The following is a 24,344-nucleotide window of genomic DNA, read 5'->3' on the forward strand; positions in this document are numbered from 1 at the left end:
AAGTTACTTTTATTCAACAATCAAGGTTTAATGTGAATTAATTGGGAACAGCTGTTTTTTTTTAATCAACTCAACAGGTGATAAACCAAAGCTCTCTGCAGTTGGTTTGTGGACAGTCATTGCTAAGACAAAGGAGCTAAGTGAAGACTTCCAGCTGCACATTGTGGCAGCAAAAATAAAATTCCGGTTGAATAAACTTTAAGTCAGAATTTGCCAGGGTTCTGAATAATTTTGGGCTTGGCTACACTTAAAACAATTATAATCCTTACTACAACACCCCAGCTGTCCGAAATAAATGGTAAAATTACAGATTTTTTTATGTACAAACATAGAATACTTAACAAAGCTAAAAACCTTAAGATCAAGAGTGGATTTTGACCTTTAACATCATACATTAACATTCTTAAAAATACAAATAAAAAGATTATATAATCACAGAATATTAGTATTAATCTTTAATAAAGTGTCTAAATGATATTTTTGGATTATGTATCTGAGTTTATTGACAATGCAGGTACTGTCGTCTGGTTAATTTGACAGTATGGATTCCTTCAAGGTATAATTATAGCTATGACGCATCAGCGTTTTTCATGTTGAGCTGTGAGTTGTCATCCTCTTGACACATTTTTTCCCTTCGTACAACATCTGAAATTTATTCAGCACAAACCTTCTTACTGACGGCATATTCTTTGGCCTTTGACATTACAAATTCCAATACTTTAAAATCTGAAGATCAAACACAATAGTAGTCTGACCTGAAAGTTAAGTTATACTCTTAAATCCATATTTATTTTCCCTAATCTTACATTGCTGCACCAAAAAAAACAAAGCAGCATGATTATTGTACTGTAGTTAATGACTTGTGTGCTACTGTACATTACTAGAAATACTTGAAAACAGATTGAAATTATTACTTTTTTTTAATTTGTGTCTTTGTTTTTGTGTGCTCTTTTTATGTGGTTTGGTGTCTGAATTAATCAGTGAAGGTTTAGTTTCGCTGTAAATTGTTGCTTTAAGTGAAATCTATGTATTTAAACAGTAAAAAAGTTTCCATATATTGTGATTTGTAGGTTTTTTCTATTTATTTACGATTTTGAATTGCATTATAGGATCATGATCTCTGCTGTCAACTTTTGATGTTAAAAATTCAACAACGCAGTGTAACAGTGACTTTCATTGAGATTTTAGTACTATATGTTGTATTAGAAATAATATCTATAGAAATACATCAATAAAACAGTATTGGTAGTTTAATATCAGTCTTCTTTTTACCGTAGTTTTCAATATCCCAGACAATATATACCTTTAATCTATTAAAAATATGTTTTTCATTGTAAAAATAAAAGTGGACAAATTAAGTAAAAATAGAAGTACTTTTTTTTCAAACTTTTCAACAAAACAATAGGAATAGGAAAGACCAAGATCTCACAATGTAATTCAAAAGCATATATAATTGAAAAAAAGAAACGTGAATCACAAAACATGAAAAACTATTCATTTATGAATATTTTTACAGTATATAGTGAACAAATAACCCTTCAGTAGCTATTCTAAAGTTTAAAATTGAGTATAGTTAAACTTTATTGTGCTTTTTAGAACATTTGTCTTAGACTATAGTCCAGATATAACAAAATAGACAAGATTGGTAATGTTTACCATTAGCAGTGACATTTGAAAGATAGTTTACTATTAAAATACTAATGGATACTGGTATAAATTACTTCTTGTAATAGTTACTTTTACATAAAGGAACTCTGTGTTGCTTCCCCAATGGCAGTACTTCATATTTTGGCGATAAAACATGATTCGGATCGTTTGCTATTACTTGTGTATCCCTAAAAGTCAACCAATCTTAGGTTAATACCATCCCTACAGTGAAGCATGGTGGTGGCAGCATGATGCTGTGGGGATGTTTCTCAGCAGAAAGAACTGGAAGACTAGTCAGGATAGAGGGAAAGATGAATGCAGCAATTTACAGAGACATCCTAAATGAACACCTGCCTCAGAGTGCTCTTGATCTCAGACTAGGGCGGCGGTTCATTTTCGAGCAGGACAATGACCCAAAGCACACCACCAAAATATCAATGGAGTGGCTTCACAACAACTCAGTAAATGTCCTTGACTGACCCAGCCAGAGCCCAGACCTAAATCCTATTGATCATCTCTGGAGAGATCTGAAAATGGCTCTACATTGTCGCTTCCAGCCTGATAGAGCTTGAGAGGTACTGCAAAGAGGAATGGGCAAAAATTACCAAAGACAGGTGTGCCAAGCTTGTGACATCATAGTCAAAAGAACTTGAGCCAGTAATTGCAGCCAAAGTTCCATCCACAAAGTACTGAGCAAAGGCTGTCAATATTTATAAACGTAATTTTTCAGGTTTTTATTTTTTAATAAATTTGCAACAATTTAAAAAAATCGTTTTTTACATTGTCATTATGGGGTATTGTGTGTAAAATTTTGAGGAAATAGATGAATTTGATCCATTTTGGAATAAGGCTGTAACATAAAAAAATTGTAGAAAAACTGAAGCGCTATGAATGCTTTCCAGATGCACACTGTATGCAACCCTTAGGGGCACTGACACTTGTTAATTTAACGTTGAATAATGTACAAGTAAAGTGACATGTTACATACATATTAGCTTTGAAGTTAAAGAGCTCTATTTTGACGGTCCATGCGCAGAGCGCAAAACGCAGGGCGCAAATGCTTTCAGGGCGTGTCAGGACGCGTTTTTGCTAATTTAAGGACGGGAAATCTGCCTTGCGCCATGGCGCATAATCTAAAAGGGTTGAGCTTATTCTCTTAATGAGTTATAGGTGTGTTTTGAGAATAAACCAATTAGAGTCTCATCTCCCATTCCCTTTAAGAGTCAGCTGCGTCGCGCCAAGAGCGCATTCGCTATTTATAGGACGCAAAGTAAGTCTAAGTGTAAAAATGAGCATTTCACAAGCAAACAGTTAACAGTTAACAGTTTTTAACAGAAAACTGTTAAACAGAGCATCTACTGCGTGAGAATGAGAGATAATGGAACTACTTTCACATTCGCTCTTGGATAGGGAAACCTTTACGCACAGACATCAATTAGTCTATAAATAAATAAATAATTTTGTTTGTTAAGCGCAAATATTCGTTTCAAAACTATTTCTAAATTCAGTTCTAATTTCCAGCAAACGAATAAATGAATAATTATAACAAAATGTCTTCAAAAACCTGAGTTATATCCTAAAACACATGATGTGCCCCTTATGGTCTAAAACCTGACAGGTTGGCAAATCTAAGCTTGTTTTTAATAAAACAAATATAAATATGGATATAATAAATAATACTGCTAATAATAATAACATTATACAAAAGCAAATTATTATGAATGAACTGAAAAAGCCTCCCGAGATGAAGAAGACATAAAAGCAGTGATTTTTCATATTTATGTAGGCTAGAAAATAATATGTTTTGTAATATTTTAATCCTTTATATTTATATCCTATATCCTTATTAGATCCTATATATATCCTTAATATTGAATTTTCATATGTAAAGATATTTGCCTGTTGCTCTCTTGTGTGTATTAAGCAGTGCGTAAGCGAGGCGCAACTCTGCGCCGGAGTTTAGACCGGGTTAGTTTTGGTCTAATTAAAAATCTATTATAGTTTCTCAAAATAGCAACGCGCCAGCGGTCCGCCTCAGAACGCCTTCCTTTTTAGGCCAGAACACCTATGGGCGCACAAATGAGCGCTAATGCATTTGCTATTTAAACAGCGTAGCGCAACGCCTCTTGGGCCAAGCTGAAACTACCAAAAGACTACTGCGCCACGCTTTGCGCCATACTGCGCCGGGTGTATGATAGGGCCCCTTGTGTTAAAAAAGGAAACTCAAGAAGGTTTTGAACAAGTAAAAGATCAAATAAACAATGACAAAATTGTTGGGTGAACTGACCATTTAAATAAAACTAACAATACTGTAAAGAAATGCTGCTCACACAATTGATTTGTGTTGGGAAAACATAAAGGAATTAAGTAAATTTCTTCTTCTTCTTTTTTTTTTTACAAATTTAAGTGGATTAAACATAAAACAATTAAATTGTACCCAATAAACCTCAATTTTTGTGTTGTTTCAGCTCATATTAAAGAAGTAGTTTGAACAAACACCAAACGTCTTTTTTTAGTCTACACTTGAGGAGAAAATCAATGCCAAATATGTATTATATTTGTTTTCTTGTATTCATTTATCTCAAAATGTGGTTAGGAATGCAGCGAGCCTGTGGGGGTGGCATGTGCGTAATCCAAGCCTTGAGCTCCGGCTAAGTGCTACTTGCACACGTCATTGTCTGATGAATTCATCCCAAGTGATAGGTGCATAATCTGGGCTAATGGCCTGTCTCTTAACACTTAATATGGCCTGCTAACGGGCTAAACAGCATGTATCTGGGAAGTTCTGAGGTGGTGAATGTGAATATTGGGGTGCGTTGGTGTGGGGAGGGGGGTATCCATCTGTGTCATCCATCTGTGGAAATTATCTTCTGCGTCGCATGACAAGGATACAGGGTGTTTCTGATCAGTGGGGACCTGAACAGACAAGGTGCTAATGATATCTGAGTCACAGTCGGTGGAGCTAATCGTTTCAAAAAAAGGAAGCTAAAAACAGTGAGTGTGAAAGTTGTCGCAGATTAAGGTAAAGGAAATAAGTGAGTGTTAACAAATGGTGCTGTAGGACTGGAAACTAGTTGCCAAATGGATAAAATGAGGACGACAACAGCATGAAGCTACATCTTTTTTTATAAAAGAAAGTCTGTGTGAAATCTAAATTTACAATGTCTATTTTATTTTGCTAGCACATATTATTACTGTATGTGAACAATTAATCCATTCAAGGTAAGTTTCTTTTGGTAATCATCAAAGCCTGACCATTTGGTTCCACAATTGGAGTGGTAGTTCTTTTCTGATGATGTCGGTTTAACGATACAGTTACAATATTTGTAATCATGGCCATCTTACGGTTAGTTTGCTATGAGGGAATGATGCGCAAGGAGAAAGCCCAACCCCCTACTCAATGTTCTGTTTCAGTTGGAAGTAGTGTTGTCATGATACTGGAATTTGGTTCCAATCTAGGCTGAAATTTGAAAAGCGTCCATTTCTCGCTAACATTTGAGTACTATGAAGATCAGTCGATTCATTGGTGGTCTTTGTATCTGTGTTTACACTTAGTTAACATCAGTGAGGTTCGGTGAACTAATGACCTCCATGGCCAATCACAGTCATTTCTGCTGAGCACGTGAACACAATGGTCAATCAGCTGTGTTTAAGAATGTGCTCCACAATGCTGAAATGTTCACCGGAAATGGACATTTTTAGCATTTCACTATTGATTGGTATCAAATTCCACTATCGCGACGACCTTAATAACCATCTTACTGTTAGTTTGCTATGAAATAATGATGAGCCAGGAGAAAGCTTGGAAGTAGTGTTGTCATAGAAGTAGTGTTTCAGTTGGAAATAGTGTTGTCATGGTACTGGAACTTGGTACCAATCGGCACTGAAATTGTTCCATAATATCCATTTCTCGCTAACATTTGAGCACAACAAAGAGCAGTCGATTCATCAGCAAATTTGTTAGCTCCTAGACAGAGCAGCTGACCTTCAAGGCTTTAAAACGCTCCAGTGTCCCTGTATCTGTGTTTACACTTAGTAAACAGCAGTGAAGTTTGGTGAACTAATGACCTTCACAGCCAAACACAGTCATTTCTGTTGAGCACGTGAACACAAATCAGCAGAATTTAGAAACACACTCAAAACTTAGTGAGAAATTCTTTAAATGTCAGTAACGATTGGTACTGAATTCCAGTATCATGACACTACTAGTTGGAATCAACATTCTGCAATAAATGGCCAAAAATAATGGCTATTAGCGGAAACTGGATGCTGGTAATTTATTGTGTATATACAGCATGCTCATGTAAAGAAATGTACGCCCTACAGAGCAAGTCTACATTAAAAAAAAAATCAAAGTATATGATATAAAATTATATCATCTTGTTCAACAAAACTTTTCATGGTTTTTACGTATGTCTAATCTGCATATACACATTTTACACAAGTGCTGTTTACAGCATATACAGTACTGTATACAGTAGAATATTTCAGTAAAATGTCAACTATATTACATATAGCATGAAGATCTCAACAGAAATTCAACTTTTAATTAATATAATTAGTCAAACATGTAATTTTAGATTTATTAAAGATATGAATGCTTCAGAAATTGTAAAAAATATATTTATTACATTATATTATATTATTATTATAAAAATATTATATTATATTGTATTATATTGTATTATATTGTATTATATTATATTATATTATATTATATTATATTATATTATATTATATTATATTATATTATATTATATTATGCATTCATTCTGTTTTTAGTTTAGTCCTTTTTTTAATCAAAGGTCACCACAATAGAATAAACCACCAACGTTTGCAGCATATGTTTTCACGCAGCAGATGCCCTTCCAGCCGCAACTCAGCACTGGGAAACACACATAGACTTTATTATATTATATTATATTATATTATATTATATTATATTATATTATATTATATTATATTATATTATATTATATTATATTATATTATATTATATTTCATACATATTATAATATTGTCATTTATTTCTGATTCAATAGTTTGATTCTTAATTATGTGCAATTGTCAGACAAATGTAAAAATGTAATTATTCTAAGAAAATACATATTTTTCTGAATTGATTTGTGTGAGAAAGGTTGAATTTGTTTATATATTTGTATTTAATGCAAAGTTATAAAGTAAATATTATTAAATTAACCAAAAAAACAAAAACTAATTCCAAACTTTTTGATAAAATAATTCATTACAGTAATTGCTGATCACTTTGTAACCAAGTATATCAGACACTGATAAAGATTTTAATGTACACATTAACCTCTTCAAGAAAAATGTGCAATGTGTAAAGCACTACAGTATATAATGTATAATTATATATTGGCTTAACCAAAAAGATCTTGGAGAAAGCGCAAATGAAAAGGGTGAGTGACTGACCATGGTTCTCTCTAGCCATTTTTAGGGCCTGTAGCGATGCATCAGGGCTGATTTCAAGCTGGCAAACGAGCACCTTGGCGTTTATTATTGCAGACTGTGCCCGTTGTAGCTCCTCTTGCCCCAGGAGCAAATTAGCACCAGCAACAATCACTATGGCATTTTCCCCTGTCAATATAATACATTAGAATTACCACAAAATGCATATACACCTTTAAGGAGACATAAATTCAACTGAAATTTAATACCAAATCCACATTTCCTGCATTCCTATTCAAAATAAATAAGATACCATGCGATAAGAATTTATAATACAGCAATTAAGGCACACTTTAAATGTATAGGATTAATGTGTCATTATTTTAAACAAAGATACAAACTTTTTAAAGATGACATTGGATGGCCATTTTACACAAGATGTTATGATTATTTAGGGTATTAATGAAAAGTTTATGACTTACTTTGATTTACCCAGTCAAAAACACCTCAATCCACAGTGAGCTCTTTTGCGTCATATCTCTTTAAATGCTAATGAGCCTTGAGCTTCTGCTGAGTTATGTCTGTATGACTAATATGACTAGTATTTGAAGCTGTTTCCACTTTATATTGACAAAATATGCTGAGCCATCTCCCATGTATACAATCATAGAAAAATTGCAGCCTGCCATTATCAATGTAAAATGTATTCAAACAAACATCTATATAAAAAGTGACACTGGTGTATTTAACACATGCTAAGCTGCATTGTCTGATATGGTTACTGTGTAAACCAACAACACCACACAGCTCAGCATATAATAGATGATTATCTGATTCTAAACAAGAGTGTACTGAATCTGAAGTTTGCTAACTGTATCCCAATAAAACAAACAGAAATTATATATAAACTTTACACCCTTTTGACAAATTATAGGTACAGCTACATCCTTAAAATGCTATTTTGATTTGAGTCCTACTTTGTATTGTCCGAGGTCGTAAAACACTAGCCCAAAATAGGTTTGCAGACAAGTTTTTCCACACTCTTTCTGGGATGTTCCCATCATATATTAAATGAATCAATTTCACAGTCATTATTCTATAATTCTTTGAAGTTGTGATTTTGTGTAAGGACAGCTGTAAAGCTCTAAAGTTACATCCAAACGCACAGCAGAAAAATGTAAGTCACTGGGCTCTATTTTAATGATCTAAGCGCAAAGTCTAAAGCACATGGCGCAAAAGCATTAAGAGCGTGTTTGAATCCCCTTTGCTATTTTAGGGATGGAAAACTAAGGTTTGCGCCCCAGCACATGGTCTAACCGTGGTTAAACCAATCAGAGTCTTATCTCCCATTTCCTTTAAGAGTCTATTTACATGGCGGACTTTGTAACTGAATGCTTCACGAGCGAGAAAACAGACGAGTTAAACAGACCATCTGCACGAGGATAAAGAATGAGCCTCCTCCATTCAGCCTCTTTACTTTCTCTTTGCTTTACTTTTACTCTTTACTTTACTCCTTTACTTTTGTGGATGAGGAAACGGTGTTGTACACTTCACTAAAGACATCAATTAGTCAAGATTTTGTTTTCTTTTTTGCAATGGCATTAATGGCACTTTATTTTACCGATCCCCCTCCTCACCCGCCCTCCTCCACCGTCCGCTGTTCACCTTTACTTTGTTCTGCAACTCCCCAACCCTCTTCACTTTCGTCTGTGACAATCAACTCCCGCCCCGGCTTTTAACTTGCGTCCACGGCACCCCCCTGCTATCCAACACCCGCTTAACTAAAAAAGGGATTCAAATATATGTTACACTTCTCTGTGATCATCTGCACCTCAATAATTATTTTTTTAAGTTTAAAATGTTTTTTTTAAAACAGAGCATGTTTGTAATAAAGAGAGCATAATTGATATGCAATTCTTAACCACTATAATCACCACGGCCACATAGTCTCAGTAAATGCACATATGTGTGAGTGTACTGCAAATGGAATTTGTGTGAGACTCATCATTTCAGAAAGGCATGAATTAATTCCACCACAAATACATCAAATAAACTTACTTGGTATTTCTGACTAATGACCTTATTTCAGCGTCATCTGCATCAGTCTTTATCACAGACTGCTATTTATCTGACATAACGCATGAGAGGCAGCTCATTTGCATTTAAAGCCACAGGCTACAAAATCAGCCACACTGAAGTTAGACACCAAAATGGGCAGATTATTTTATTTTATAATAAATAATCTGATGGGTATTTTGAGCTGAAAGTTTACATTTACATTCAGGAGACACCAAAGTCTTATTTTACATCTTGTAAAAGAGGTAAAATAGGTGCCCTTTAAGTTTTAATTATGGCCATCAATATAAGAGACACACGTACAAAAGACTCTTTCTCAAAAACAGTCAAAAATAAAAAAAACAATCTTTAATCTCTTTTTAACTCTAAAATTAAGTCTTCAGAAATAATTATAACAGTCACATTATAACATTAAGCAGTTATTTTTCCTCATTACAACATCTTTGTTAGCTTGCAAGATAATTGTTGTAAGTCACATCGCTATATTCACACTGGAACAATAAGGTTCCAGAAGGACATTATGGTGATCATAAAACCAATAAGAGCTCTTTCCGGAAAGCTCACTGTGGTGCTTTTGGACTTCCACGAGGCTCAGCACTTATACCATGACATTTACTATACAGCAGGCCTTACATTCAGAGGCAGGCTGGTTATGTCACCTTTCTTTAAGTCCACCTATTGCTACATTAAACTGGGTCTAAAATTACCCTGCGTAGGCAAGGTGGACACAGTTAAAGAGCTTCTCACTCATCAACGCCTCATTCAGAAGAGTACTTAGTGCTGTTTATGTTATTTTTGGGGCTTTTAAAAGTCATAGATGCAGCAGGGCTCAGTACTCAGACCAATTTCATTTTACCTGTGTCATTTACAATGATAGAGGCGGCTCCAGTCGCGGCCTTTTCAGTCTGCTCTACATAGGCTAAAAGAGAGAGAAGTGGTTAAGTTGATTGCTGTGTCAAAAAACTGAATTGAAGATATCTGAATGTTGATTTAAAATCTTTAAGGTTTTTTATAAAACTATAACAGAGGCAGTATAGAATATTTATACTGAAATCTGCCAAATAATCAGCTACTTGATCAGTAATTTGCATAGCATTTGAATGCTGGTCAGTCAAAATTACTTAATTTAAATTGTTAATTATTATTAATAGAACTGTGACAAACAAAATCCTATTTGATTTCAGTTTTCAAAATGCAATGATTATCTATTATGAGTTTAGTTTTTATCAGCACATGCACTCTACTTTTTAACCGAACACTGCGTTTATCTGAATCATGTAAATGCACTATGAACACTCTTGAGATTTGCTTAAACCTTTCCTAAATTTATTAATGATAATTTTACCTTAAAGACATACTGTATTTGTTAGCAATTGGATGCAAGCAAAGTATGGCCATTTATAAAGCCTAGAGCTTCATCTGCTGTTAAAAACTAAGCTCAGAATCAATTCAAAATAGTGATGCATTTTGAAAATCTCAAAATCACTGAAAAATAAATATTTCTTACAATTGTTTGCCACAACTCTAATTATTAGCCATTTACAGTCGAAACCAGAAGTTTATATATACACTGTGTAAAAAGGCACAGACCAAACAGACCATAACCCTAAGCATACTAACCCTAACACTAACCCTAACAGAGTGATTGTTTTGGAGTAGCCATCACAAAGCCCTGACTCAATCCTATAGAAAACAGCCTACAAATCTGACTTATTTACACCAATTCTGTCAGCAGGAAAGGGCCAAAATTCTATTTTCTAACTATTGTGAGAAGCTTGTGGAAGGATACCCAAAACATTTGGCCAAAGTTATACAGTTTGAAAGCAAAGCTAAACAATACCAAGGAAATGTATGTAAACAATTTACTGTCTAGAAATTAATAAAAAAAAATTATTAAAAGAAAACAATTCTCTCATCATTTAGCAAATGTACATCATTTAGGTAATCCAAACAAACCTAAAATAGTAAACGTTTAGTACGATTTCCCATCAGACATTTTTTAAAAAATGGTTATGTTCCTTTTTTAGAGTGTATGTAAACTTCTGGTTTCAACTGTAGGTAGATAGATATAATGAGTATGGAAAGTAATCAGACTGTTACATTGCAGCCATTTGCAAATAATTATTTAAGTTCTTTTCCCCTCTTTATGTACACACAGCACCTACATTGACAGAAAAACACAGAATTGTTGACATTTTTGCAGATTTATTAAAAAAGAAAAACTGAAATATCACATGCTCCTAATTATTCAGACCATTTGCTTAGCATTTAGTAGAAGCACCCTTTTTTATCTAATACAGCCTTGAGTCTTTTTGGGAAAGATGCAACAAGTTTTTCACACCTGGATATGGGGATGCTCTGCCATTCCTCCTTTCAGATCCTCTCGAGATCTGTCAGGTTGAATGATAAACATTGGTGGACTGTCCTTTTTAGATCTCTTCAGAGATGCTCAATTGGGTTTAGGTCAGGGCTCTGGCTGGACAATTCAAGAACACTCATGAAGTTGTTGTGAAGCCACTCCTTTGTTAATTTAGCTGCGTGCTTAGGGTCATTGTCTTGTTGGAAGGTAACCATTTGGCCCAGTCTGAGGTCCTGAGCACTCTGAAGATCCTTTTTAATCCAAGATCTCCTTGTACTTGGTCGCATTTATCTTTCCCTCTATTCCGGGGTGTCTCAACTCGGTCCTGGAGGGCCGTTGTCTTGCATATTTTAGTTCCAACCCAATTAAACACACCTGAACCAGCTAATCAAGCTCTTCTCAGTATATTAGAAGCTTCCAAGCTAAACTGTGCAGGACACCGGCCTTTCAAAACCGAGTTTGGACACCCCTGCTCTATTGCAACCAGTCATCCTGTCCCTGCAGCTAAAAAAAAAAAACACAGCATGTTGCTGCCACCACCATACTTCACCGTTTGGACTGTATGCCTGGTTTCAGCCTGGTTTTCTCCACACATACCACTTAGAATTAAGGCAAAAAAGTTGGTCTCATCAGACCAGAGAATCTTATCTCTCACCATCTTGGAGTCCTTCAGGTGATTTTTTGCAAACTCCATGCAGGCTTTCATGTGTCTGACCACTCTGCCATTAAGCCCCGACTGGTGGAGGGCTGCAGTGATGGTTGACTTTCTACAACTTTCTCCCATTTCTCCACTGCATCTCCCATAGTCATCTTTGGGTTCTTCTTTACCACTCTCATCAAGGCTCTACTCTTCCGATAGCTCAGTTTGCCCGGACAGCCAGCTCTAGGAAGGGTTCTGGTCATCCTAAATGTCTTTTATTTAAAGATTATGGAGGCCACTGTACTCTTAGGAACCTTAAGTGCAGCAGAAACGTTTGGTAACATTGGACATATCTGTGCCTTGCCACAATTCTGTCTTTGAGCTCTTCAGGCAGTTCCTTTAAGCTCATGATTCTTATTTGGTCTGACATGCATTGTGAGCTGTAAGATCGTATATAGACAGGTGTGTGGCTTTTCTAACCAAGTCCAATCAGTATGATCAAACACAGCTGGACTTAAATGAAGGTGTAAAACTATAGATATATACACTAGATATCGCATACGCACCCTGAGTTTGCGTCAATAGCGCCGCCACATTTGTACAGTGCTCCCAGGATAAATGTCATTCAACCGCACTCGTGAAGGCAGTGTTACTACGTGAAGATCATGGACTTCAGCGCTGTCTACGGGTGTAGTAACAAGCAAACAAAGAAAACAAAGCACAAAGGCGGATCATTACATTGGTAAGATTTAGTTTTTTACGTTTTTGTATGTTATGAACTTTGAAACAGGTAACGTTATTGATGATAATACATTCACTCCATTCATCATAAGGCAAAGAAGCACCAACTCACGCTAAATACTTGGCTTATGCTAGTTTTGTTGAATAAAATCAGCAAACAATGCAAAAGAAATATGACAACAAGACGCTGTGGTGCTAGAAACTTGTATTACTGTTGACTAAGTGAACGAGTGCTTCAAAACAGAGATTCATTTACAAACGAATCACTCCCTCCGTCAGTGTGAGAAGTGAAAGCAGGAGAGGGGGTGTGTTTCAGGACACGGATTAGATAAAAATTTAACAGGGAGGGTGGATAGCACATTTCCATACAAACAAACACAAAAATTTCGTCTGGAATTCATTTGTGATCACTTATCCATCAATGTAGAAAAGTGATGTAAAATTATAATTTTCCTAATAAAAACAAAAAACAAAAAATTGCATACTGACCTTTTGGAAAACTCCCGATCATATATGTGTGTATGTGTGTATCTTTGGCTCTGGAAGGCCACAGTTCTCCTATGCAGCTTGGTCCCACATTCATTTCAAAGGAGCGCTACCCTGTACTAACATGGCGGCTCTATTGACGGATTCCTTCCAATAGACAACAACAGGGTAAGCATGTCTAATGTAAATATCTATGGTGTAAAACCATCTCAAGGATGAGTGTCATAGCAAAGGGTTTGAATAATTAGGACCATGTAAAATTTCAGTTTTTCTTTTTTAATAAATCCACAAAAAATGTCAACAATTCTGCAATGGCTACAATATAACAAAAAGTGATACATTTAAGGGGGTCTGAATACTTTCCGCTACCCATTGTAGATAGACAGACAGACAGACAGGCAGGCAGACAGACATGTTTGATCTTTGTCAAAACAAAGCCTTAAAGGTAAAACAGTTTTAAAGCGCCGTTTGGCCATTACCAGTCGATATGCCATTATTTTTGAAGTTTTGAATGTAGTCATTCCCAAAAACGTCTCTGCCAACCTGAAGACAAAAAGCAACCGAAGATGAAAAGCAAAACTTGAGACGATTTTTTTTTCAGCAACTTGCTGGCCTGTCAAAGTTCTCCACTGCTATATCAGGCCAAGCCTTCCAGATATAGCATCCCCAAACAAACGCCTCCACTCTACGAATACAACTTTATTCTCCCCTCCTCTCTCATACTTTCTCTTTATGAGAGGCTCAGTGTTGAGCTAGAGGGCCAAAGGGTTCCTTTTTTCCCAACTGGGTCTTCTTTTATCCCACACTGGTAAAGACATGCCAAGGATGGGGTCCTAAGCCCCAGCAGCGGAGACCGTTCACTACCTGGCCCCCTGTCTTTGAAGTGTGATCTCTCTTTGAATGTTTCTGAAAGCATAAATGTCTATTTTTACACACTGCATTCGCTTTAGTATTGATTGGGGTCTCTGCGCTGACAAAATGAAGAGCTTTATTACGGGGTTAGGTTATCTTGTGCGGTTAAATACTGCAAAACATGATTTGCTGGTTGTCAAGCTAAACTCTTTGTGTGTCCTTCAGGGGATTTAGTTCAGGATGCTCTGGGTACCTTGCACACCATGGCAGTTTTGGCCCCCATTCGTGCAGCTTGGACACATTGATTGGCCCCTTTTCCACCAAAGCCAATAAAGAACCTGTGTCCATGTATCGTCTCTCCAGCCTTGGGGAATCGAGGTGCCTGACTGATAGAAACAAGTAGGGAAAAAAAAATTACAAGGGAAAAACAATGAAAGTAGGAAATTTACATGAAGATATTAAAGAAAAACAGATTTATAATCACACAGATTTATAATCTACACACAGATAAGTAAATATCTTAAATAACTACCCTTAAAATGTCAAGCTTGTTTTCCATTTAATATTTTTCCATGCAACGCTTGTAAAGCAAACCGTTAATATTTGCTTTACAAGCAGTTACATCTAATATTAATAATAATGTTTATTGCATTACTTCAGTGCCATGTGTGTTACCATGATGATATCAGGGTTCCCGTTTTTAGCCAAATGTCAAATATCCTAACATTTCTCTGACTATCACTGACTAAAAAGCTGACTTTCTATGACCTCAGATAAACAGAAAAGAAGTTGCTGTTTTGCTTTGCATAATGTTAAAACTATTCAAGCTTAAATATCATTTTCCATGAATTTAATATCAATTATAAAAGCAACAATGGGGATTTTTGAAAAAAAAAATGATTTTGCTCTTGACATTTTTCTGGTTTTTTTGCCATAGTTAGAGAGATGAAAATGTACTTTAGTAAAATATTTACTAAAGACTTGTTAAGTATCAGTTAATAGTTTACATATGTTATTGGGAAATTATTCTAGTTGCAACTATCCTTCATTTATAAACAGTAAATCAGCAATTGCTGCAACTTTAGAATAACGTCCCAATAACATACATAAGCTAATAACTAACACTTAACTAATATATTAACTCAGACTGTGTTGTTATCACAATGTTTGGTAGACTTATTTTCTGTTCTGGAGTGAATATGTATGTTTTTCATTATTAGGACGTGGCCCCTTTAAGAATCTTAGGTTTCAGAACAGAGTCATACCATGTGAGCACTGATGAGGAAGTAAGCAAGCATGTTGCACAGAGCAGCACAGTCAGACAATCCTGAGTTAATTCTGTGACGTTTGCATTCATCTTGTGTTTGTTTTAGCATCGTGGGTATGTATTGACTGTTTTAATCAATGTCTACTATTTCAGATGCTTTAGGTCATTTTTATATAGTTATTATTAGAAGTCTATTATTTTCTGTCTGCTTCACTATGGTTAAGGGACATAGTGAGTGTAATCTCTGTCTAGTTCATTGAAAGTTCATGCAATTCAGTATAGTTAAAAAGTGATTTAAGAATTGTGTGTGTGTTTAACATGATTATATTACATTTAAGAGAATGTGTGTTTAAGAGAAAACACATAAAGCCTTGAAGACATTCATTTATGTACTTCTTTGCGAATGTATACATCTTAACAACAACATGCTTAGTGTTGATTATGCCTTTTGTGCATTTCAGTTTTACCTTTCTTTGGAATATCAATAAACCTGTGGACAAGGAGTTATCGTCTTCAGAGTTTTGATGTCAAGGAAGAGTTTATCTGGCTGTAAAGTTATATTCAGCACATATAGCGAGGACAGCACAGTAAAACCACGGCCTTACAACTGCAAGTGGCAAACAAAGGCAAATAATCGTCACACCCAGCTAGTAATCAATTAACAGATGTGTTGCTGGAGCCATGACAACAGAAACATCGTCATTAAAGACGCGCTCATGCGCTTCATGTTCTTCAGCACGATCCAATACATCGTCAACTGGATCAGCAGCTGCTAAGGCAAGAGCAAGAGCAGAGGCAGCAAAAGCTCGACTTACTTTCGCTGAAGAAGAGGTTAATTTAAAGCTACAAAAAGCCAAAGTTGAGGCATCTATGGAAATGCTGCAGCAGAAAAAAGAGGTAGCTGCAGCTGTTGCAGAAGCAGAGGCTCTTGAAGCTGCCATTGATGAGCATTCTGAAAAACACAGTTGCAAGCTAAGTTTGAACTCTGTTCCCTTGGAAACCACACAGCGAACAGAACAATATGTTATCGACCAAACCAAAAATCTAGACAAGGATCTACAACTGTGTGATGTTCCTGCAAAAATAGAACCAAGTACAAGCTACAGTATTTCAGGTTCACAGCTAAAACCTGAAGCCAAGCCTTTCCTTTTACGACACAACAGTGTCTCTTTTCAACTACCTGATACCACCTTAAAACACTCTGCAACATTACCTGCAAACAAATATCCGACTCCTTCGCAGCAATTCGGATCACAAAATAGCATCAATACGTCTAATCCTCTGAACTCTGAATACCCCATGTTTCAAAATTCAAATGATTGCAGTTCAAACATGAACGACTTTGTAAGATATCTGGCTCGTCGAGAGCTTGTTTCAACAGGCTTACTACAGTTTAACGACAAACCCCAGAATTACAGAGCCTGGAAACGATCTTTTCAAAATGCAACTTTTGATTTAAATCTGACTCCAAGTGAAGAAATGGATCTCCTGTTGAAGTGGTTAGGCAAAGAGTCAGCCGAGCAAGTGGAACAGATAAGAGCAATACATATTAATCACCCACAAGCTGGGCTGGCGATGGCATGGGACAGACTTGATCAAACATATGGCTCAGCAGAAATAATAGAACATGCTCTATTCAAACGAATCGATGCCTTTCCTAAAATAGCCAATCGAGATTATTCAAAATTGTCAAAATTGAGTGATCTGCTAATGGAGTTGCAGTCTGCTAAGGCGGAAGGAGACTTACCTGGTCTTGTTCTCTTAGACACTGCAAGAGGCATCTATCCAATAATACAGAAGTTACCATTTCGTCTGCAAGAAAAGTGGGCATCAGTTGGTGCAGCCTATAAGCGACACAATCAAGTTCCATATCCTCCATTTGCTTACTTTGTAGACTTTGTTAGCCAGGAGGCAGATATTGGAAATGATCCGAGCTTCAGCTTTGTCTCTTACATAGACACAGCTCCTAAAGTAGAGAAGGCAGCTTGGAAGAGCAGCAAACAACACGAAATCTTTGTACACAAGACAGCAGTATCTTACGGAGACTGTGCTGATACTGGCGGGCTTTATAAGCAATCTGATGACTGTGACAAACTGTGTCTCATCCACAAAAGACCACACCCTCTTAACAAATGTCGTGTCTTTTTAGAGAAGTCTACTGATGCTCGGAAGGCATTTTTGAGGGAGCATAATGTATGCTTTAAATGCTGCTCTTCAACAACGCATATCGCAAAGAACTGTAAAACTAAAGTTCAATGCTCTGAATGCAAAAGTGAAGGACACAACACGGTACTCCACCCTGGACATGCATCCTGGAAAGAGTCAAACCCTGCCACAAAGCATGGCGGGGAGGGAGAGCAACCCTTATCTCAATCTCAAGTCGACAGCAAATGCACAGAAGTCTGTGGGGAAAATCAAACAGACCGATCGTGTTCAAAAGTATGCCTTGTAAAGGTATTTCCAGCTGGCCAAAAAGACAAAGCAGTAAAAGTATATGCAATCTTGGATGAACAGAGTAACAGGTCTCTGGTTCGTTCACAGTTTTTTGAAGTTTTCAGTGACCAAAGTCCTTGTGCTCCTTACATATTGAGAACATGCGCAGGAGTGAAGGAGTCAGCAGGAAGACGGGCCAGTGGCTATGAAGTAGAGTCTCTAGATGGAACTGTTTGCATTTCACTGCCAAGCTTGATAGAATGCAATGATATTCCTAATAATAGAGATGAGATCCCAACCCCTGATGTTGCTCGCAGTCACACACACCTAAAGTCTATGGCGCACTTCATTCCAGAACTAGACCCAAAAGCCCCAATCATGCTTCTCTTAGGTCGAGATGTTATACGGGTCCATAAAGTCCGTAAACAAGTGAATGGCCCACACAATTTGCCTTATGCACAGAAGTTGGATCTGGGATGGGTTATAGTAGGTAATGTATGTTTAGGGAATGTCCACAAACCTCTGACAATCAGCACATTCCATACAAACACTATAGAACCAGAACGTCCAACTCTCTTTAAACCATGTCCAAATGTTTTCCATGTTAAGGAAACATGCAAAGACTTTCAAATTGCTAACCACTGCCCAACATACCCGGAAGCTAAATTCACCTGTGATGTTGACTGTCTAGGAGACAATGTGTTTCAGAGAACCAAAGAGGACAATCAAGTGGCTCCTTCAATTCAGGATGCAACTTTCATGAAAATCATGGATGAAGGTTTACGGAAGGATTCAAATAACAGTTGGGTAGCTCCATTACCTTTTAAGAGTCCTCGTCCTCGTCTTCCCAACAACAGAATACAAGCCCTAAAACGACTTATATCACTCAAGCACAACTTTGAAAGGAAGCCGATGATGAAAGAACACTTTCTCAAGTTCATGGAAAAGATATTCAAAAATGGACATGCCGAGTTAGCGCCTCCTCTAGATGAGAAAGAAGAACAATGGTACCTGCCAACATTTGGAGTGTACCATCCAAAGAAAGTGAATCAGATCAGAGTAGTTTTTGATTCGAGTGCACAACACAATGCAATATCTCTGAATGATGTGCTGTTGACCGGGCCTGACTTAAACAACACCCTGGTAGGGGTAATGATGCGCTTCAGAAAAGAAGCAATTGCCTTTACTGCAGACATAGAACAGATGTTCTATTGTTTTTTGGTAAGAGAGGAAGATAGAGATTTTCTTCGTTTTCTTTGGTTTCAAGACAATGACACTTCCAAAGACATTGTAGATTACCGCATGAGAGTGCATGTCTTTGGAAACAAACCCTCACCTGCAGTGGCTATACATTGTCTGCATAAGTCTGTTCAGATTGACAATTTCCATGTCGACTCTGAGGTCAAGCAATTTGTGATGCGTGACTTCTACGTGGATGATGGTCTCAAGTCTTTGCCTACAGTAGAAGCTACGATCAGTTTGTTAAAAAAGACACAAGAGGTTTTGTCTAAATCCAATCTGAGACTACATAAGATAGCAGCAAACAGCAAAAAAGTCATGGAAGCCTTTCCATCGACAGACCATGCATGTGATCTGAAAGATCTAGACTTTGAGGAAGACACGCTGCCAATGCAGCGTAGTCTTGGTCTAAATTGGGACCTCCATTCTGATTGCTTCCGATTTAGTGTCAGTGATGAGGTAAAACCCTACACCCGTCGAGGTGTCTTATCCACTATTAACAGACTCTATGATCCCCTTGGGTTTGTAGCGCCGGTCACAATTCAAGGCAAAGCTATTCTGAGAGAACTTACTGCTGTGAGCGGTGACTGGGATGCTCCATTGCCACAAAAGATGGAGGACGCTTGGACCTTGTGGAGAGTTTCCTTGTCAGAGCTGGCTAATTTTTCTATTCCCAGGGTTTATACTGAGATTTCGACATCGACAGCTATGAGAAGAGAACTATGTGTTTTTGCGGATGCATCAATAAAAGCCATTGCTGCAGTGTCATATCTAAAAGTCACAGATGATGAAGGAAAGAATCACATTGGGTTTGTAATGGGGAAAGCCAAACTTGCCCCCCGCCCTGAGCACACAGTGCCAAGACTTGAACTTTGTGCGGCAGTGCTTGCTGTTGAGTTGGCAGACTTAATTTCAGTAAACCTGGACTTGCAATTTGACGCTGTAACCTACTACACGGACAGTAAGGTAGTTCTTGGGTACATTTGTAATGAGACCAGGCGCTTTTATGTTTATGTGAGTAACCGCGTTCAGCGTATCCGAAGGTCTTCTAGTCCAGATCAGTGGCGATATGTTCCTACTGAACAAAACCCAGCAGACCACGCAACACGTTTTGTTTCTGCAGCCCACTTACAAAAAACCAACTGGTTAAGTGGACCCAACTTTCTGCTCACGCAAGGAACAGATATTCAGAACACTTTCAATCTGGTTAATCCAAGTTCAGATCCTGATGTGCGCCCTCTAGTGTCCACACTAACCACCACAGCATTAACCAAGCAGCTTGGTTCTGAACGGTTTGCCAAATTCTCCTCTTGGAATTCACTAACTGGTGCCATTACTCGCCTTATCCACATAGCTCATCATTTTAAAACAACAGAGAAGGAAAACAGTTCTTGCAAAGGCTGGCACTACTGCAAAGAATTCACAATGGAAGAATCTGATAGAGCTATAAACATCATCCTCCGAGCAGTACAAGAAGAGGCTTACAGTCATGAGATTGAATGCATTAAACGGCAAGAGAGGATACCAAAGAGCAGTCCACTCCATACTTTGGATCCATTCATTGATCAGCAAGGTCTTCTGAGGGTCGGAGGACGTCTCCACCTTTCAAGTCTTAATCAGAGAGAGAAGACTCCTTTGTTAATTCCCGGCAAGAGTCACATTGCCACTTTGATCATTAGACATCACCATGAGCGTGTTCAGCATCAAGGTCGTCACTTTACGGAAGGAGCGGTCCGTGCTGCTGGTTTTTGGATAATTGGTGGAAAACGAAGGGTGAGCAGCATCATACACCAATGCGTAACTTGCAGACGGCTCAGAGCTCCACTCAGCATCCAAAAAATGGCTAACCTTCCAGCAGAACGGCTCTCAGAAGACCCTCCTTTTACCAACGTTGGACTGGATGTGTTTGGCCCTTGGAATGTCTCCTCCCGTCGGACAAGAGGTGGTCTCCTATACAGCAAGAGGTGGGCCGTAATTTTTACATGCATGAGCATAAGAGCTGTTCATATAGAAGTTATTGAATCTCTCGACACATCCAGTTTCATCAATGCTCTTAGACGTTTTCTTGCTGTGCGTGGACCTGTCAAACATATTCGCTCCGATCGTGGGACAAACTTTGTAGGTGCATGTAAAGAGCTACAGATACCTTCAAACATTGACAGCAAAGTTGTAAAGACGTATCTGTCAGATCAAGGTTGTACATGGACCTTTAATCCTCCGCATGCTTCCCACTGTGGTGGATCATGGGAAAGAATGATTGGTCTGGCAAGGAGAATTCTTGATTCCATGTTTCTCCAGTTGAAAGACAAACTTACCCATGAGGTGCTGGTGACCTTCATGGCAGAGGTAACAGCTATTATCAATGCCAGGCCTCTTGTTCCTGTGACAACAGACCCCCATGAGTCATTCATACTCACACCAGCAGCTCTCCTAACACAAAAGGTGAACCCTGTTGCTGCACCTACAGGCGAGTTTGGAGTTACCGACTTGTACAAGTGCCAGTGGCGGCAAGTTCAACACCTTTCCAACACATTCTGGGACAGATGGCGTAAGCAATTCCTTCCAACCCTACAACCACGCAGGAAATGGCAGTCCGTTCATCCAAATGTCAATACAGGAAGTGTTGTCCTCCTTAAGAACAGCCAAGTACCACGGAATGAATGGCCTCTTGGACTGGTAACACAATCATTCCCTAGCAAAGATGGGAAAGTGCGTCAGGTTGAGGTTAAGGTCATTAAACCAGGAGGTTCCACTCTTTTTCTTAGGCCTGTTACAGAGGTAGTGCTTCTTCTTTCCTCAGAGTCTAAAGTAGATGAATAACTTAGAATTATCTAGTGATGTTTATTAACATCAGGCGGGGAGTGTGTTGTTATCACAATGTTTGGTAGACTTATTTTCTGTTCTGGAGTGAATATGTATGTTTTTCATTATTAGGACGTGGCCCCTTTAAGAATCTTAGGTTTCAGAACAGAGTCATACCATGTGAGCACTGATGAGGAAGTAAGCAAGCATGTTGCACAGAGCAGCACAGTCAGACAATCCTGAGTTAATTCTGTGACGTTTGCATTCATCTTGTGTTTGTTTTAGCATCGTGGGTATGTATTGACTGTTTTAATCAATGTCTACTATTTCAGATGCTTTAGGTCATTTTTATATAGTTATTATTAGAAGTCTATTATTTTCTGTCTGCTTCACTATGGTTAAGGGACATAGTGAGTGTAATCTCTGTCTAGTTCATTGAAAGTTCATGCAATTCAGTATAGTTAAAAAGTGATTTAAGAATTGTGTGTGTGTTTAACATGATTATATTACATTTAAGAGAATGTGTGTTTAAGAGAAAACACATAAAGCCTTGAAGACATTCATTTATGTACTTCTTTGCGAATGTATACATCTTAACAACAACATGCTTAGTGTTGATTATGCCTTTTGTGCATTTCAGTTTTACCTTTCTTTGGAATATCAATAAACCTGTGGACAAGGAGTTATCGTCTTCAGAGTTTTGATGTCAAGGAAGAGTTTATCTGGCTGTAAAGTTATATTCAGCACATATAGCGAGGACAGCACACAGACTTTACAAATCAGTTGTTCATAGTTTGTTTACCATCTATTAATACTAGTTTAACTTTGTAGAACAGCAAATGGATGGAACAATTTTAAGCTTCAAAAATTTGATGTGATATTTAAACTATACATTTTTTGTACCTTAACCTTGTTAAACTCAGGCTTTTCTGTGTGCTGTATTTTACCAAAGAAACTCCAGATGAAATGTTGAGCATGTTGTGTTTAATGTATAAAAACACACATACTGAGCCATCTTATGGCAGAACAGAAGTATACAACCCTACGAGGTTTGGGCACTTTTATATATAAGTTAAGTGTTAGTTATTAGCTAAAGTATGTTATTGGGATGTTATTCAAGTTGCAACAATTCCTGATTTACTAACAGTTAATAAATGAAGAATAGTTTCAACTTTAGAATAACGCCCCACTAAAATATATAAACTATGAACTGATACTTAACAAGTCTTTAGTAAATAGTTTACTAACAGCTTGGTTATGATCTATTTCTAATTTATTAGGTATAGTTATAAATCATTACAATAAAGTTAACAAGTCATTTATAACTCATTAACTAACAGCTTATAAGTTATCGGTTGGCTATCTTTAAAGCACATTTATAAATAATTAACAAACTATTAACTTTTATTTAACTACTCATTTATAAGTCATTTATTAGTCATTTATGATCTACAAACTACTTATAATGGATAGTTATTTTAAAGTGTTACCTTACAGGTTTTACACTAACCGGCCACTTTATTAGTCACACATTTCAAGTACCGAGTTTGACCCTATTTTGCCTTCAGATCCTTAATCCTTCGTGGCATAGATTCAACAAGGTACTGGAAATATTCATCAGAGATTTTGGTCGATATTGAAATGATAGCATCATGCAGTTGCTGCAGATTTGTCGGCTGCACATCCCTGATGCGAATCTCCTGTTCCATCACATCTAAAGGTTCTCTATTGGATTAAGTTCTAGTGACTGTTGAGGCCATTAGAGTACAGTGAACTTATTGTCATTTTCAAGAAACTAGTCTTTATGAAATGGCATGTTATTCTGCTGGAAGTAGCCATTGGAAGATGGGTACACTGGGGTCATAAAGGAATAGACATGGTCAGCAACAATACTCAGGTAGGCTGTGGTGTTGACACAATGCTCAATTGGTACTAATGGACTCAAAGTCTGTCAAGAAAATACCCCCCCACACCATTACATCACCACAACCAGCCTGAACCATTGATATAAGGCAGGCTGGATTCATATGTTGTTGATGCCAAATTCGGACTCTACCATTCGAATGTCGCAGCAGAAATTGAGGCTCATGAGACCAGGCAATGTTTGTCCCATCTTGTATTGTCCAATTTTGGTGAGCCTGTATGTGTTGTAGCCTCAGTTTCCTGCTCTTAGCTGACAGGAGTGACTCCTGGTGTGGTCTTCTGCTGCTGTAGCCCATCCTCTCAAGGGTCGACGCATTGTGCATTCAGAGATTCCCTTCTGCATATACCTTGGTTGAAACGAGTGGTTATTTGAGTTACTGTTGCCTTTCTATCAGCTCGAACCTCGAGTCTTGCCATTCTCTTCTGACCTCTGGCATCAACAAGTCATTTGCACCCACAGAACTGCCGCT

The 24,344-nt window shown here is 37.4% G+C and overlaps 2 protein-coding genes across 5 annotated transcripts in view; one reads left to right on the plus strand and one right to left on the minus strand.

The window, feature by feature from the left end:
* Nucleotides 1-24,344, minus strand: part of rbks (ribokinase) — an 82,601-nt gene that overhangs the window by 43,397 nt on the left and 14,860 nt on the right. For all 4 annotated transcript variants that reach the window (XR_015512523.1, XR_015512524.1, XR_015512522.2 and 1 more), the window contains 4 exon segments: nt 14,464-14,596; nt 13,838-13,901; nt 9,989-10,051; nt 7,081-7,245 (listed from right to left, as the gene is read on the minus strand). Coding sequence is in view for 1 of the 4 variants with exons in the window: in NM_001002117.1 (NP_001002117.1) it covers nt 7,081-7,245; nt 9,989-10,051; nt 13,838-13,901; nt 14,464-14,596 (425 nt within the window). In the remaining 3 variants the exon portion in view is untranslated.
* On the plus strand, nt 15,504-22,633 carry LOC101885155 (uncharacterized). Its single transcript, XM_087290972.1, has 2 exons — nt 15,504-15,591; nt 15,939-22,633. Exon 2 carries the CDS (start codon nt 16,159-16,161, stop codon nt 21,967-21,969), a length of 5,811 nt encoding a protein of 1,936 aa, XP_087147098.1. The 5' UTR covers nt 15,504-15,591; nt 15,939-16,158; the 3' UTR covers nt 21,970-22,633.

This window comes from Danio rerio, chromosome 17 (genome assembly GCF_052040795.2).
Source record: "Danio rerio strain M-AB ecotype USA chromosome 17, GRCz13ab, whole genome shotgun sequence".
NCBI classification, from domain to species: Eukaryota; Metazoa; Chordata; class Actinopteri; order Cypriniformes; family Danionidae; genus Danio; species Danio rerio.

What these genes read in the sequence shown, in the direction of transcription:
- LOC101885155 (XM_087290972.1), top strand. Translation starts at nt 16,159, where the DNA reads ATGACAACAGAAACATCGTCATTAAAGACGCGCTCATGCGCTTCATGT.